The sequence below is a fragment of the Ranitomeya imitator genome, chromosome 4 (assembly GCF_032444005.1).
Source record: "Ranitomeya imitator isolate aRanImi1 chromosome 4, aRanImi1.pri, whole genome shotgun sequence".
In the NCBI taxonomy this organism is placed as follows: Eukaryota; Metazoa; Chordata; class Amphibia; order Anura; family Dendrobatidae; genus Ranitomeya; species Ranitomeya imitator.
In genome coordinates, this window is record NC_091285.1 from 209,270,751 (window position 1) to 209,287,159 (window position 16,409).

Consider the following 16,409-nt stretch of genomic DNA (forward strand, 5'->3'; position numbering starts at 1 on the left):
TCTACGTGTCTTTGTATTTTTAGCTTTGATTGCATAATGATAATGAGTAGTGGCATGCTGCATTGAGAAGAGCGATGGCAGCAATCCATTATTAACAATATTAACAACCCATTGGTAATTTATTCCTATTTTTTCAAATATTTACTAAAAACAAAAATGTCTAGAGATATGGTCCTAGATGCAGATACACACAATCATCAACTACCATGATAGTCAAGACAGTCTTCATACTAAATTCGTAATACAGAGAAATAAATGCTTGTGAATTAGTTTGTGACAAACATAGATGAGATCTTACCTAAACCAATATCAGAAAAAGGATGTTCAAAAGAGTAGCCCTTTTCAGCTTGAAAAGACTGAAGAATTTTCTCTTTCACTTGCCCAATTGTATCACAATCCAAAACAGTTACTTTTATGCACTGACAATTATCGTCATCCTCATGTTCTGCTGGTTTTGGAAATTGCACATTTATCTCCTAAAACAAACATAAAGTACATTATTCATGTACAGCATATAATGTGATACTGGTGCAATGCTAAGCACATGATGCAATATGCATATACATCATTAATATTTTTTATGAATAATGCATACAACTATGAAGGGCTATTCAGAATTTTTACACCCAAGTGGTGAGTAGAACACTATTTTAAGGTCACATGATGCAAGTGGTAACTTCCTGGCCTCCTATAAGCTTATAAAAGTCACTAGAATTGATCTATGAATTATTGTTCCACTTTTGGATATGTAATGCTTGCTCTTTCTTAATAAAGCCAGGTAAACATGTACATCTATAATACTTAAAGGAATTTTCCAATACTCGTACAACCCCTTCTCAATCCCTATGTTTCACCTCTGTAAAATAATAACAGTTATATTCACCTCTGGTGCAGGAGCCATTCCTGCAGTGTCGGCACTGGCTCTCCCAGGGATCGCGTGACATAATAATGACATGCAATTCTTGTGGCCAACCAGCGCTGGCACCACTCTCCTTACCTTCAGACCAATCACATTCATCTGTAGGAAAGGAGAGCTCACTTCATGTGTGTGATATGTCCGAAAGACGGGAAAGTAAAGCCAGTGCTGATTGGCTGTAATGATTGCGTGTCAACTGTTGCACCACTGGATACTATAAGTGTTATTATTTTACAATGGTGAAACATAGTGATTGAGAAGGGGTTGTCGAGCAGTGGACAATCCTTTTTAATGTATCATCAGAAAATTACCTATTGTTTAAATCAGGCTTTTGTGTTAAATATATTTTATTAATAAGGATACATATGAACAACATTTTGAATAGAACATTAATCACAATGAATCTAACTAACAGTATAATCCACTCTTAAAATTGGAATGTGGAGTGTACCACTCAGACCCACTATATAACTTGTATGTATATATATATATGTCAGTTTGGACTCTGAGGAAAGGGGAAATTTGAATTGAGGGTGTTAGGGCTAGCGGAACGCACCGAGAAAATAGAGATGTTTATTATAAATGGTGCGTTCGCAGCCCGGGGTCCACCGTGCAAGAGGAACCTGCTGCTAGCGAATGGCGGCACTGTTAGGCGGTATAGGCTAGCTCTGTTACTCCACAGAGTAGCCGTGAAAGGGAAGCACTGCGCCCTGTTAGCCTCACAGGAGCACAAGCTTACTGCCAAGCTGATAGCAGTCAGTGGTTATGCAACATGCAATCTCCTCACCGGAGAAGCCGGTATTCTAGGGGCTTATTTCAGCCGGGTCCCTGAACGCACTCATACAATCTCCTCACCGGAGGTGCCGGTATTCTAGGGGCTTATTTCAGCCGGGTCCCTGAACACACTCATACATAACCACACTAGCGCAAAGCACATATATGAATTAATACTAGCGCATGGCCGTGTGGCCATGCGAGCCTTAAATAGATGCAGCATGTTTAGGACCTTTCAAAGAAGGACCAATGGAGAGCTGCAGTACCTGAGCATGTGACCCCAGATCTCCACTGAGAGATCTTGCCCTGGGCATGCTCAGAGTGCAAAGCAGGATTTAGTCCTAACACCTACAAGGACCTTAGCTGCAGTATCTGATCATGTGACCCTCGATCTCCACTGAGAGATCTTACTCTGAGCATGCTCAGAATGTGAAAAGCAGGACTTAGCCCCAGAAGCGTCCGCTCGCCGCTGCCCAGCACTGACTTCAATGGCAGAAGCAGGAAATGCAGCAGTAACTCTTAGCACAGAGTCAGACTGAGTGAGACGCTGGGATCGACGTCTCCGCTGAGCAGGCTCCACTGCGGCAGGAGAAGAATGGGAGACCGCAGCGGAGATGGCCTGAGATTCCAGCTGTGCAGAGGCAGGAACTCGACCCCAAACATCACCCACCCTCCTAGGGCCCCCCTCCCTGGGCCTCGCTACGTTCGAAGGCAGCAATGAGCTGTGGAGCCCAAATGTGCTCTGCAGGCTCCCAGGACCTGTCCTCAGGACCATAACCCTTCCAGTCCACCAAATAAATTTTTTTGCCACGTACCACCTTGCACCCCAAAGTAGCATTTACCTCGTAATTGTCCGTAGACGAACCCGATGTCCCAGCAGATGTCTCGGAAAACCGGGACATATATACGGGTTTCAAGAGGGACACATGAAAGGTGTCGGTGATACCCAGGCGTGGCAGAAGGGCCAAACGATAGACCACAGGATTAACCTGTTCGAGGTAATACTCAGAAAACAATATAGGCAGGAATCAAACTCTAACGTGCGTACATATAATCCCTTAAAACTTCGTTTTTATTTCTATTAAATATAAAACCCTGACCCACTATAAAAACCATAAATTGATACCACAAACATGAACAATAGGTCACCAATGTATGTACCTATTCTGGTCCTAACTACACCTACTCCTCACGCCTGCCTTGCTGTGGGGGTTGGCACCCTAAGAATCGATTTTTTGGCGCCCCCACTCCACGTCGGCTAGCCCTCTCTCCCCTGTAGTATCCCTCACACTATAGGTGGGAAAACAAGATAGTTAAGAGGAGTGGTGAAAAAACAGTAAATAACCAGATATATAATCAATTGGACCTGTGTAGGTGCCTCCACATAGTATAACCATATACCAAACACATCGCACAAAATACACTTATAGTGCCCTGTAATACATCAGCATGATCTCAGATAATAGCCGTAATGGTCACACAATTGATTAGCGATAAAACATGCCTTATATCTATGGAGCATCCTACATCACTTCCTCCTGATGAACCATGAGAGCGGGGAAACGCGTCGGGGAGATACCGACACATGCTAAGTGACCCTAATGATCCATTGTTAGAATTTTGGTCTGATATACTTTGGGCCTTTTTTTGGCTGTTTGGATATTGATCCAATTGAGAATATATCGCTAATCAATTGTGTGACTATTACGGCTATTATCTGAGATCATGCTGATGTATTACAGGGCATTATAAGTGTATTTTGTGCGATGTGTTTGGTATATGGTTATATTGATTATATATCTGGTTATTTACTGTTTTTTCACCACTCCTCTTAACTATCTTGTTTTCCCACCTATAGTGTGAGGGATACTACAGGGGAGAGAGGGCTAGCCGACGTGGAGTGGGGGCGCCAAAAAATCAATTCTTAAGGTGCCAACCCCCACAGCAAGGCAGGCGTGAGGAGTAGGTGTAGTTAGGACCAGAATAGGTACATACATTGGTGACCTATTGTTCATGTTTGTGGTATCAATTTATGGTTTTTATAGTGGGTCAGGGTTTTATATTTAATAGAAATAAAAATGAAGTTTTAAGGTATTAACCTGTTCGAGGACCTTGAAGGGGCCCAAGTAGCGAGGAGCAAACTTAGTGGACTCAACTCGCAGCCTGATGTTACGGGCGGAGAGCCACACCAAGTCGCCAGGAGCAAAGGTCGGAGCGGTTCGCCGATGTGCATCGGCGGAGGACCTCATTCTCTCCTTGGAGGCCCGAATGGCATCCTGAGTGCGGTCCCAAATATCCCGTGCCTCCACAGCCCAGTCTGCCACCCTGAAGTCGGCGGAAGACACGGGCATAGGCACAGGTACCCGCGGTTGCTGACCATAGTTGAGGAGGAATGGGGTTTGTCCAGTGGAATCAGCTACGGTGTTGTTCAGTGCAAACTCTGCCCACGATAGCAAGGATGCCCAGTCATCCTGCCTGGCTGAAACAAAATGTTGCAGGTATGTGACCGAGGTCTGTTTGGCCCTCTCTACCAACCCATTCGTCTCAGGATGATATGCGGAAGAGAGATTTAAATCAATGCTGAGAAGACGACAAAGCTCTCTCCAGAACCGAGACGCAAACTGGGGACCCTGGTCACTGACAATTTTGTCTGGCATACCATGTAGGCGGAAGATGTGTTTTATGAACAACGCTGCTAAGGCCCGTGCAGAAGGTAACCATGGTAGCGGCACCAAATGCACCATTTTTGAGAAATGATCGGTGATGACCCAAATGATGGTACAGCCACGAGACTTGGGTAAACCCACAACAAAGTCCATCCCGACCATCTCCCAGGGCCTGTCTGCCACCGGCAAGGGATAGAGTAACCCAGCTGGCCTTTGACGAGGAGATTTATTTTTGGCGCAGGAGAAACACGCGTGAATATAATCTCTGACATCCCGGACCATATGTGGCCACCAGCAGCTCAGATGTCCTCTTTGTCCCAAAGTGTCCACACACCCTGGACGAATGAGCCCAAGAGAGAACCTCCGGTCGCAAATTAATGGGCACAAAAGTCTTGCCCGGAGGCACAGACTCTAGTGAAACTGGCGCTACAGTTCTCAGGCTCTCTGAAGGGACAATAAGCCGAGGCTCCCCCTCCTCCTCCTCAGATGACACAACAGAGCGAGAGAGAGCATCAGCACGAATGTTCTTCTCCCCAGTGAGATAATGAAGGCTGAAGTGGAATCGGGAGAAGAACAAGGACCATCTGGCCTGGCGAGAATTTAGCCGCTGGGCTGTTTGCAGATATAACAAATATTTGTGGTCCGTGAAGACTTGAAAGGGAAAACGAGCCCCCTCCAAGAGATGTCTCCATTCCGAGAAAGCCAGCTTCATCGCTAGCAACTCCCTGTCCCCAATGGAATAATTCCTCTCCGCAGGTGTGAAGGTCTTTGAGAAGAAGAAGCACGGATGCTTCCGACCTTGAGCATCCTTTTGGAAGAGGACTGCTCCTGCACCAACGGAAGAGGCATCCACCTCCATTATGAGCGGCTTATCAACATCGGGACGATGTAGAATGGGAGCGCTAGCAAAACGGGACATAATAGAAGAAAAGGCCCTGGAGACCTCTTCAGACCACAATTTGGGATTTGCTCCCTTCTTGGTGAGGGCTACCAAGGGAGCTACCAAAGTTGAAAAGTGGGGAATGAACTGGTGGTAATAATTAATGAACCCCATAAAGCGCTGCACCGCTTTAAGAGAATGGGGTTCTTGCCAGTCCATCACAGCCTGTAGTTTGGCAGGATCCATAGCCAATCCCTGGGCGGAGATGATATAGCCCAGGAAAGGTAAAGACTCCTGCTCAAACATACACTTCTCCAACTTTGCATAGAGAGAATTTGCCCGTAAGAGGTCGAAGACCCTGCCAACATCTCTCCGGTGGGAGTCAATATCTGGAAAAAAGATGAGAATATCATCCAGATAGACTACGACCGAGGTGGAAAGCATATCCCGGAAGATGTCATTGACAAAGTCTTGGAAAACGGCTGGGGCATTACAGAGCCCGAAGGGCATCACCAGATACTCATAGTTCCCATCTCTGGTGTTAAACGCCATCTTCCATTTGTCCCCCTCACGGATGCGAATCAGGTTATAAGCACCCCGCAGATCTAATTTGGTAAATACCTTAGCTCCCCTTAGCCTATCAAAAAGCTCAGAAATCAGGGGCAGCGGGTACTTATTCTTAACGGTGATGGCGTTAAGACCCCTGTAATCTATGCAAGGACAGAATTCTCCGTTCTTCTTCTGCACAAAGAAGAACCCTGCCCCTGCTGGTGACACTGACTTTCTAATGGACCCTCTTGCCAAATTCTCCTGGATGTATTAGGACATGGCCTCCGTTTCCGGAAGAGAGAGGGGATAGACACGTCCCTGAGGAGGTTCTGCACCAGGCAAGAGATCTATAGGACAGTCATAGGGGCGGTGAGATGGAAGGGTCTCTGCAGCCTTTTTGGAGAAGACGTCTGCATAGGACCAATAGTATTTGGGGAGAGAAGAGAGATCTGCGGGTATCTCAGTGGTAGAAACCTGAGCGCACTCTTTCACACATCTGCCCTTACAGGATTCACTTCAATCCAATATCCTCCCAGAGGACCACTCAATATGAGGGGAGTGGAAACGGAGCAAGGGTATTCCCAGCAGAATCTCATCCATTCCCTCGGGAAGGACAAGAGGGGAAATTATCTCCTGGTGGGATAGGGACATAGCTAACGTGAAAGGGACAGTCTGGTGTGTGATCTGAGATGGAAGTGTTGACCCGTTCACTACTCTAACAGTCACCAGTTTGGCGAGCATCACCAGAGGTATTGCATGGCGCAGAGCAAAAGCCGAGGACATGGAATTCCCCTCTGCTCCGGAGTCCACACAAAGCTCGACTGTTAGAGAGTAAGAGCCTAATATGATTGTCCCCTTGAAGGACAGCTTGGAGGAAAATGCCGCTGTGTCTAGAGAACCTCCTCCAACGGTTACTAGACGCGATCGTTTACCCAACTGCCGTGGACATTTATTGGCATAATGTCCCTGTTGTTGGCAATTTCTGCAAACCACGGGTACTCGAGCGGTCCGAGACTTAGGTCCCGCTTGAGAAACCTCCATGGCCTCATGGGAGTCGGATGCCTGAACGGAAGATTCTAGAGGTCTGGCAAAGATGGGAGCCAGCCAAAACCTCTGCCTACACTGGGCCCGCTCCAACCTCCGCTCGTTAAAATGGAGGTCGATGCGGGTAGATATAGAAATAAGCTCCTCCAGTGTGGCGGGAATCTCCCTGGTGGCCAAGGCGTCCTTCACATGGTCTGCCATTCCTCTCCAGAACACTGGAATAAGGACTTTATCCGGCCACTCCAGCTCCAAGACCAGAGTCCGGAATTGGACAGTGAACTGGCTGACCATGGACGAACCCTGGGTTGTTGCCAACAATTGGAGCGCGGTATCGTGGGTGACACGAGGTCCCAAAAAGACCTGTTTCAGAGCGTCCAGGAAGAGAGGAGCACTCTGCACCACATGATCATTGCACTCCCATAGCGGCGTTGCCCACTCCAACGCCCTGCCCGACAAAAGGGATAAAATAAATCCCACTTTCGCCCATTCCATAGGAAAACGTGCAGCCAGAAGCTCAAGATGTATGGAGCACTGACTCACGAATCCCCAACATTGCTTACTGTCACCAGCAAACTTGTCTGGAAGCGGGAGACGGGATAAAGTCGGAGCAGGGGTGGCAGAGGACAAACTGGCTGCAGCTACACTTGCAGCCTGAACAGCAACTGCGGTAACATCCACAGCTGAGGTTGTGCGCTCGAGAGCCGCCAACCTACCCTCCAGCTGCTGGATGTACCGCTGTAAACGCTGATCGTCCGCCATTTACTAGCCAGACCCTGGCCCTAGTATACTGTTAGGGCTAGAAGAACGCACCGAGAAAATAGAGATGTTTATTATAAATGGTGCGTTCGCAGCCCGGTGTCCACCGTGCAGGAGGAACCTGCTGCTAGCGAATGGCGGCACTGTTAGGCAGTATAGGCTAGCTCTGTTACTCCACAGAGTAGCCGTGAAAGGGAAGCACTGTGCCCTGTTAGCCTCACAGGAGCACAAGCTTACTGCCAAGCTGATAGCAGTCAGTGGTTATGCAACATGCAATCTCCTCACCGGAGAAGCCGGTATTCTAGGGGCTTATTTCAGCCAGGTCCCTGAACACACTCATACATAACCACACTGGCGCAAAGCACATATATGAATTGATACTAGCGCATGGCCGTGTGACCATGCAAGCCTTAAATAGTTGCAGCACGTTTAGGACCTTTCAAAGAAGGACCAATGGAGAGCTGCAGTACCTGAGCATGTGACCCCAGATCTCCACTGAGAGATCTTGCCCTGGGCATGCTCAGAGTGCAAAGCAGGATTTAGTCCTAACACCTACAAGGACCTTAGCTGCAGTATCTGATCATGTGACCCTCGATCTCCACTGAGAGATCTTACTCTGGGCATGCTCAGAATGTGAAAAGCCGGACTTTGCCCCAGAAGCATCCGCTCGCCACTGCCCAGCACTGACTTTAATGGCAGAAGCAGGAAATGCAGCAGTAACTCTTAGCACAGAGTCAGACTGAGCGAGACGCTGGGATCGACGTCTCCGCTGAGCAGGCTCCACTGCGGCAGGAGAAGAATGGGAGACTGCAGCGGAGATGGCCCGAGATTCCCCTTGTGCAGAGGCAGGAACTTGACCCCTAACAGAGGGTGGAGCTATGGTTTGGGGAATGACATATTCCAGCGGTCCCATTTTTTAGAGTATTTCATGAGACAGTTGTTGTTTTTTACAAAACGAAGTTCCATGGAGTTGTGGAGATATATCTTGTTCATAATGTCATTGAGTCTTGGTAACTCTGGCTTCTTCCAGAAAAAGGCCAAGGAGTTTTTAATGACCAGGAGAAGGTGAATAATAACATGTCTGATTGATGGGTCGATTTCTTCCATATCTATTGAGAGTAGGGCCATCTGTAGAGTTATCACGAGGTTTTTGTTGGCGAGTGTGTTTATCACCAGGAAGATCTGTTTCCATAGTGTTTTAACTTTTGGGCAGCTCTAGAATATATGGAAATGATGTCATGGGTAGCCCCACTCTCTCCAGCAAAGCGGCGAATATTCCGAGTTAATGTGAGAGAGTCTGGCGGGAATGTAATATCATCTGACTAGAGTTTTATAATATGATTCGTGTAAGACCATTGATACATTGATATATATTTCCCCTTTATGTCCACCATGCTGGGTGCATTTTTATATGGTTTAATGCCTTAAAAAGTCGGTAGATGCATATGGGAACATTGCCCCAGGTTGCCATAATAGATTTTCAGTGATTGAAATGGCTTTGATAAACTTTACATTGGGGCATGTTATGGGATAACATAAAGGAAGGTTCTCCTCTCACCTGTTACCAGATATCTTATATGATGTAATAATATATATTTTGTACTGTGTGCCACAATTTTTGGTGTCTTACACACTGTATAACACATCTTTTTACTCAAGTGTGTGTTTTTTTTAACCTTTTTTTGTATTGTGACAATAAAGCTTTTTGTGTTGTACATAACATGATGGACAAGGTGTAAATGCCCAACTGAGCCTGGGCCATAAGCCCTGGCGGAAGTAGAAGGCTGTAGTTGAAGACAGACAACATATAGGAAGATAGATGGTACTTTAATCATTGGCATCAGTCATAGATGAATGAAAGTAGACACTGATCTATGCTTGATTAATTTTCACAAATGTAGAGCTTTCCATGTTTTTGGCAGATAACATGGTCACTTGGGTGTGACAAAGCAACTGGCTATGCTGACTATTCTCTCTGACATTATACTGGAAGCTGGGGATGACAATAGACCTTTATCACACTGGCCCAGTTCTTGTACTGGTCCAATCTATTAACAAAGAAGGCCATTCGATCAGGACTCAGGGACCCGTTGAAGCGCACAGCGCGAAACGGCCGTTGTCCTCACCTGTTTCCCCGCACCCTTGCCTGTACATTCCCCGCCGCCTCTCCATGTACGTCTGAGCGCTATTCATAGCGAATAAAGGACTCTTTTACTGCAGCATCGTTGGGGTGAGTGCCATATTCCTTCTCATATATTTACATAACTACAATGCAAAATTGCCATGGCTACACCCAAAAACTCACCATAAAATTTCTTACTATTTCTCTCAAAATATATTGATAAAGTAGACGTGATCACTGGACAGAGCCAATCAGTTGTTAAAAGGAGCAATTAGTAAAGAATACTCACCACACTAGAAAATTCTGTTATCTGCCATAACAACCAGTCCTCATTTAAGGTATAGAGAGCTTTACATGTTACAGCATCTATTGGGCCTTTGTGTATCCTCTGATTTAACGTGTAGACGAGATTATACAAAGGTTCTCCCACAGATTCCTATGCAAAACATAAGTATGATTAGTAAGAGGCATAATAAATATGGATGTCATCTTTAAGTTCCGGGCCCAGTATATTGGGGGCACTGTGTTGAGGGCACTTAAGATAGGGACAGTGAGTCTGTTACAGCTAGTAAGGAAAAAACTGTGTGGCGGTTAAGGTTTATAAGAAAAGACAGTAGTGGTTATAGTTAAGAAGAGTATTTATACAGGGCCACAATGAAGGACAGAGGTTTTATTCAAGGGCATTATAATGACACTTTTATTTTTAATGGCACCATATTAGGATGTGCTGCTAATGACAGGAGAAAGGAAAGTCCGCTGAGATGAGCAGTGGATGTGAAAAGACATCATGTCTTCTGGACCTTATAGAAAAAGATATCACCTGTATGGCAACTGGCTGTGTATTTTTATTTGTAATATGTTTCTGGTGCTGTCTTCATATACTGGTGGTGGTTGCGATGCTCTATTTTTATACTTATGGTGGTTGTAATGCTGTATTTCTATACTGATAATGGTTTTAGTGATGTATTCATGTAATGCCGATTGTTGTGATGCTGTGTTTCTATATGGTTATTGGTTCTCATCACGAACACATGTCATAATCCATAACTTTGTAATAATTTTTATTTCTATAGTCCTGTCATATTCCGAAGTAATGTACAATTCAGAGGAGACATGTAGAAGCCAAATAAGACATATTAGAGTAATACAGTGGCATGCCGCTAATAGTGGCAAACCACGTGGCAGGCAATGAGGCTTGTGAGTCTTGAGGTCTCGGCCCCTGTGCCCGACATTCAACTGTAACCGCTTCCTTAATGCAGACAAAGTTGAAAGCAATGATGGAAGAAGGAAGCGTCAGCTGACGCTCCTTCCATCATTCATCATTCTCCCTGTGCATCTAACATCTCAGCGAAGTGTGCTAGATGATGTCATTACATCGCGACCGCTGTGCCGAGCAGTGCAGACCTCAAGCTGCATAGACTGTAACAGAGGGGGGTCTGGGAGAGGTGAGGTTTTTTGCTATTAATGAGTACTTTGTGGGGGACATTATACTATTTGAAGTGATATGTGGGGGCCATCATGCTTCTTGTGGGGCTAACATACTATATGGAAGATTATTTGTGGGCCATTATACTATTTGAAATTCTATGTGGGGGCTATCATGCTGCTTGGGGGGGTGAACATACTATTTGGAGGGTTATGTGTGGGGCCATCATACTATTTAGACGGCTATGTGGGGGGCCATCATACTATTTGGAGTACTATGTGATGGCCACCATGCAACTTGGGAGGCCATCATGCTTTTTTCAAGGCTATGTGGGACCATAAAACTATTTGGAATGCTATGTGGGTGCCAGCATACTAATTGGGGAGCATCATACTATTTGGATGGCTATGTAGGAGGCCATCATACTATTTGGAGAGTTATGTGTGGGCCATCATACTATTTGGGGTGACATCATTTTATTTGGAGAGTTATTCGAGAGTCATCATACTATTTGGAGGACTATGTTCTGGCCATTATACTACTTAGAGGGCTGTGTGGAGGCCAGTTATATTGCTTGGTGGCCATTATACTGTTTGGAATGCTGTGTGGGGGCCAACTATACTGTTTAGCGGGCTGTGTGGGGGCCAATTATACAGTTTGGAGGACTATGTGAAGTCCATAATACTGTGTGCAGGTTTGTGTAGGGATCATTATATGGAGGGTTGTGCGGGGGCCATTATACTATCTGAGGGGTTATGTGGGGTCCATTATTCTATTTGGAAGGCTAGTAGGGTCCACTATAATGTGTCCTGTCCGTTATAGAGTGTGGAGGGTTGATGAAGGCCATGGAGGGACACTATACTGTATGGAGGGCGACTATACTGTATGGAGGGCCGACTATGGGCCATCATACTGTGTAGAGGGCTGTTCTGGGGCCATGATACTGTATGGGGGTCAATATAATGTGTTGAGGTCACTGTGGGAGTATCATAATTTGCGGGTGCCATACTGTAGGGTCATCATACTGTGAGTGTGGATGAGTTCACTGTGGTGTTTTGTTACTGTGTTTGGGGGGCACATTTGTTGGCATTTTACTTTCTGGTGGCCATGAAAAGGGTTTCTTAGTGTGTAGGGATGCTAAGTGGCTTTTACAGTGGCAAAATTACTTCATAAGGGCTGCAAAGTTGCAAATTATTTGACCAAAGGAGTATTCCAGGCAAATTTGCTTTCTCTAAAAAGGTGCAAATGTAAAAAATACGGGGAACAAACAAAAAATAAGGTTAACAGATATGTGTTGTTTTGCTTTAAGATCACGTTCATGCATTCAGTATTTGGTCAGGATTTTACTGCAGTATTTGTACATAAAAAATCAGGAGAGGAACAATCAGAGGAAGAGTATAATAGAAACATGTGTACCATGTTTGCATTTTTTTCAACTCCTGGTTTTGGCTTACAAATACTGATATAAAATACTGACCAGATACTGAATGTGTGAATGTGGCCTTAGACGGAAGTGTTCTTTAACTGAGCTTTTATAGACTTTTCATTTCCGTATCACAGCCCTATTTTACTATTGCTCAGAGGCATAGGTAGGGTTTTGGTTCGGGGGGGAGGTGAAACTTCTGAGTGGGCCCCTAACCAGGTAACCTTGATTACAACTTGGTGACGCACCATAATAGTGGAGGAGAACCTCAGCAGATGACCGCGCTGTTACTGAAGATCATCTCTATATAAAGACCAACATAGATATTACTGCCATATGGTCAGTGGATCAACAAATCACAGCACAGTTACAGATAATGACTTACCGCTGACGTTCTTTCTGATGACGATTGTTCATTTTTCCCATCTTTTCCATCTGGCCTAGACCGACATGACAACTTCTTCCAGCCACGACACAGCTGCAGAGAATACAACAAAGACATATTTCACTTCTCATATTCCAGCCCCATCACCATCTATTGCCAACCTGCACAAACTCCTCATCCTGCTGATATCCCAATACTGAGCCGCTGCTGCCGTATGTGTCCCTATTACTGCTCCTGCTGTGTGGTTCTCTGTGCCTTCTAAATTCTAAAGCAACCCTCTATAATATAGTAATGCCGGGTGCAAGTGCCCTAGAAAACAGTGCCCATATTTTGCCCCCCAGAAAGTAATATTGCTCTGTGTGCCCCTTTGATAGTCACAGTAACCTGAGTTCCCCCTATAACAATAAGTGCCCACTTTACATTTAATAATGTCCCGAGTCTCCCCCTTTACAGCTCCTCTATACAAAATATGATGCTCTCTTATGCACAGTATAATGCACCCTCACTGTATAATACTACCAACACAGTATACTGATCCCTTAGTAGCCCCCAAACTGTTTGATGGCTCCAACACTATATGATCATCCCCTCACTGTAATCTCCACACTGTATGATGGCCCCCTAAATAGCCCCCATATAGCATAATGCACCAAATAGTCCACAATATAGTATAATGCACTCCCATAGGCCTCCATATAGTATAATGCACTCCCCATAGGCCTCCACATAGTATAATGCACCAGATAGTCCTCTATATAGTATAATGCACTCCCCATAGGCAGACTCTATAGCATAAGGCAGCAATCATAGGCAGACTCTGTAGTATAAGGCAGTCCCCGTAGGCAGACTTTGTAATAAGGCAGCCCCCATAGGCAGACTCTGTAATAAGGCAGCACCCCCATAGGCAGACCCTGTAATAAGGCAGTGCCCCATAGTCAGACCCTGGAATAAGTCAGCACCCCCATACCCCATAGGCAGACTCTGAATTAAGGCAGCACCCCCATAGGCAGACCCTGCAGTATAAGGCAGCACCCCCATAGGCAGAACCTGTAGTATAAAGCAGCACCCCCATAGGCAGACTCTGTAATAAGGTAGCACCCCCATAGGCAGACTCTGTAGTAAGGCAGCACCCCCATAGGCAGACCCTATAATAAGGCAGCACCTCCATAGTCAGACCCTGTAATAAGGCAGCACCCCCATAGGCAGACCCTGTAATAAGGCAGCACCCCCATAGGCAGACCCGGTACTAAGGCAGCATCTCCATAGGCAGACTCTATAATAAGGCAGCTCCCCCATAGTCAGGCCCTGTAATAAGGCAGCACCCCCATAGGCAGACTCTGTAATAAAGCAGCTTCCCCATAGTCAGACCCTGCAATAAGGCAGAACCACCATAGGCAGACCCTGTAATAAGGCAGCACCCCCATAGTCAGACCCTGTAATAAGACAGCAACCCCATAGACAGACCCTGTAGTATAAGGCAGCACCCCCATAAGCAGACCATGCAATATAAGGCAGGATCCCCATAGGCAGACCCTTTAATAAGGCAGCCCCCCAATAGGCAGACCCTGTAATAAGGCAGCACCCCCATAGGCACACCCTGTAATAAGGCAGCACCCCCATAGTCAGACCCTGTAATAAGGCAGCACCCCCATAGGCAGACCCTGTAATAAGGCAGCACCCCCATAGGCAGACCCTGTAATAAGGCAGCATCCCCATAGGCAGACTCTATAATAAGGAAGCTCCCTTGTCCCTATCTCAGGTCTATGAAAAAGATCATCAGAAAGGTCTTTGTACTGTTCCCTCAAATATTTATACATTGAAATAAGATCACCCCTTAAAATAACTAAATAGCCCCAAGTGTAATAATCTATCTTGGTATTGCAGACCCCCCAGCCCTCTAATAACCTTGGTCGCTATTCTCTGCACCCGTTCTAGTTCAGCTATGTCTTTCTTATACACCGGAGACCAGAACGGTACACAGTATTCTAAGTGTAGTCGAACTAGTGACTTGTATAGAGGTAAAATTATGTTCTCCTCATGAGCATCTATGCCTCTTTTAATGCATCCCATTATTTTATTTGCCTTTGTAGCAGCTGCCTGACACTGGCCACTAAATGTGAGTTTGTCATCCACCCATACTTCCAGGTCTATTTCATTGACTGTTTTGCCCAGAGTTTTAGAATTAGGCACATAGTTATACATCTTATTATTTCTACCCAAGTGCATGACCTTACATTTATCCCCATTAAAGCTCATTTGCCATTTATCAGCCCAAGCTTCTAGTTTACATAAATAATCCTGTAATATAAAATTGTCCTCCTCTGTATTGATTACCCTGCAGAGTTTAGTGTCATCTGCAAATATTGAAATTCTGCTCTGTATGCCCCCTACAAGGTCATTAATAAATATGTTAAAAAGAAGAGGGCCCAATACTGACCCCTGTGGTACCCCACTGCTAACAGCGACCCAGTCCGAGTGTGCTCCAATAATAACCACCCTTTGCTTCCTATCTCTGAGCCAGCTCTTAACCCACTTACACATATTTTCTCCTATCCCAATTATTCTCATTTTATGTATCAACCTTTTGTGTGGCACCGTATCAAAAGATTTTGAAAAGTCCATATACACTACGTCCACTGGGTTCCTTTGGTCCAGTCCGGAACTTACCTCTTCATAGAAATTGATCAGATTAGTCTGACAGGAACGGCAGCACCCCCATAGGCAGACTGTGTAGTATAAGGCAGCTCCTCCATTGTCAGACCCTGTAATAAGGCAGCACCCACATAGGCACACCCTGTAATAAGGCAGCACCCCCATAGGCAGACCCTGTAATAAGGCAGCATCCCCATAGGCAGACTCTATAATAAGGCAGCTCCCCCATAGTCAGACCCTGTAATAAGGCAGCACCCCCATAGGCAGACTTTGTAATAAATCAGCTTCTCCATAGTCAGACCCAGTAATCAGGCAGCACCCCATAGGCAGACCCTGTAGTACAAGGCAGCACCCCCTTAGGCAGACCCTGTAGTATAAGGCAGCACCTCCATAGGCAGACCCCATAATAAGGCAGCACCCATAAAAAATAAATACTCACCTCTCTTCTTCCAGGTTCCTCCGCTGCTCTGAGCGCCCACACATCTCCGGACTGTGGGCGCCGGGCAGTGAAATCATCGTGCCTGCTGTGAGTGTTGGCGACGTCAGACGCTGACAGGGGGATGATGGGAGAAGGAGCGTAACGCTCCTTCTCCCATCAATGCAGTCAGCTGTAGCAGCAAGTAGTCGACACAGATGAACCAGCGATGATGTGCGGGGACCCCTTGCTCAGGGGCCCATGGCGGCCAGGCGGTAGAGCAGGGAGATCGATTCTCCCTGCTCTGCTGCAGAATGTAACGGTATTGGTGCGCTGTGCACACCAATACAGTTTCAGTAGCGTAGCTATTCCTATTCCTTTTATAGACCAATTGAGTTTTG

General features: G+C 45.8%; 1 protein-coding gene across 1 annotated transcript in view; it reads right to left on the reverse strand.

Moving 5' to 3' along the window:
• The window catches only part of PLXNC1 (plexin C1), a 374,777-nt gene that overhangs the window by 96,707 nt on the left and 261,661 nt on the right, over positions 1 to 16,409 (reverse strand). The window contains exons 21-22 of the mRNA XM_069764349.1: positions 9,997 to 10,143; positions 299 to 476 (exon numbers count right to left, since the gene is read on the reverse strand). Of these exons, the coding sequence (XP_069620450.1) occupies positions 299 to 476; positions 9,997 to 10,143 (325 nt within the window). The remainder of the gene's footprint in view (positions 1 to 298; positions 477 to 9,996; positions 10,144 to 16,409) is intronic.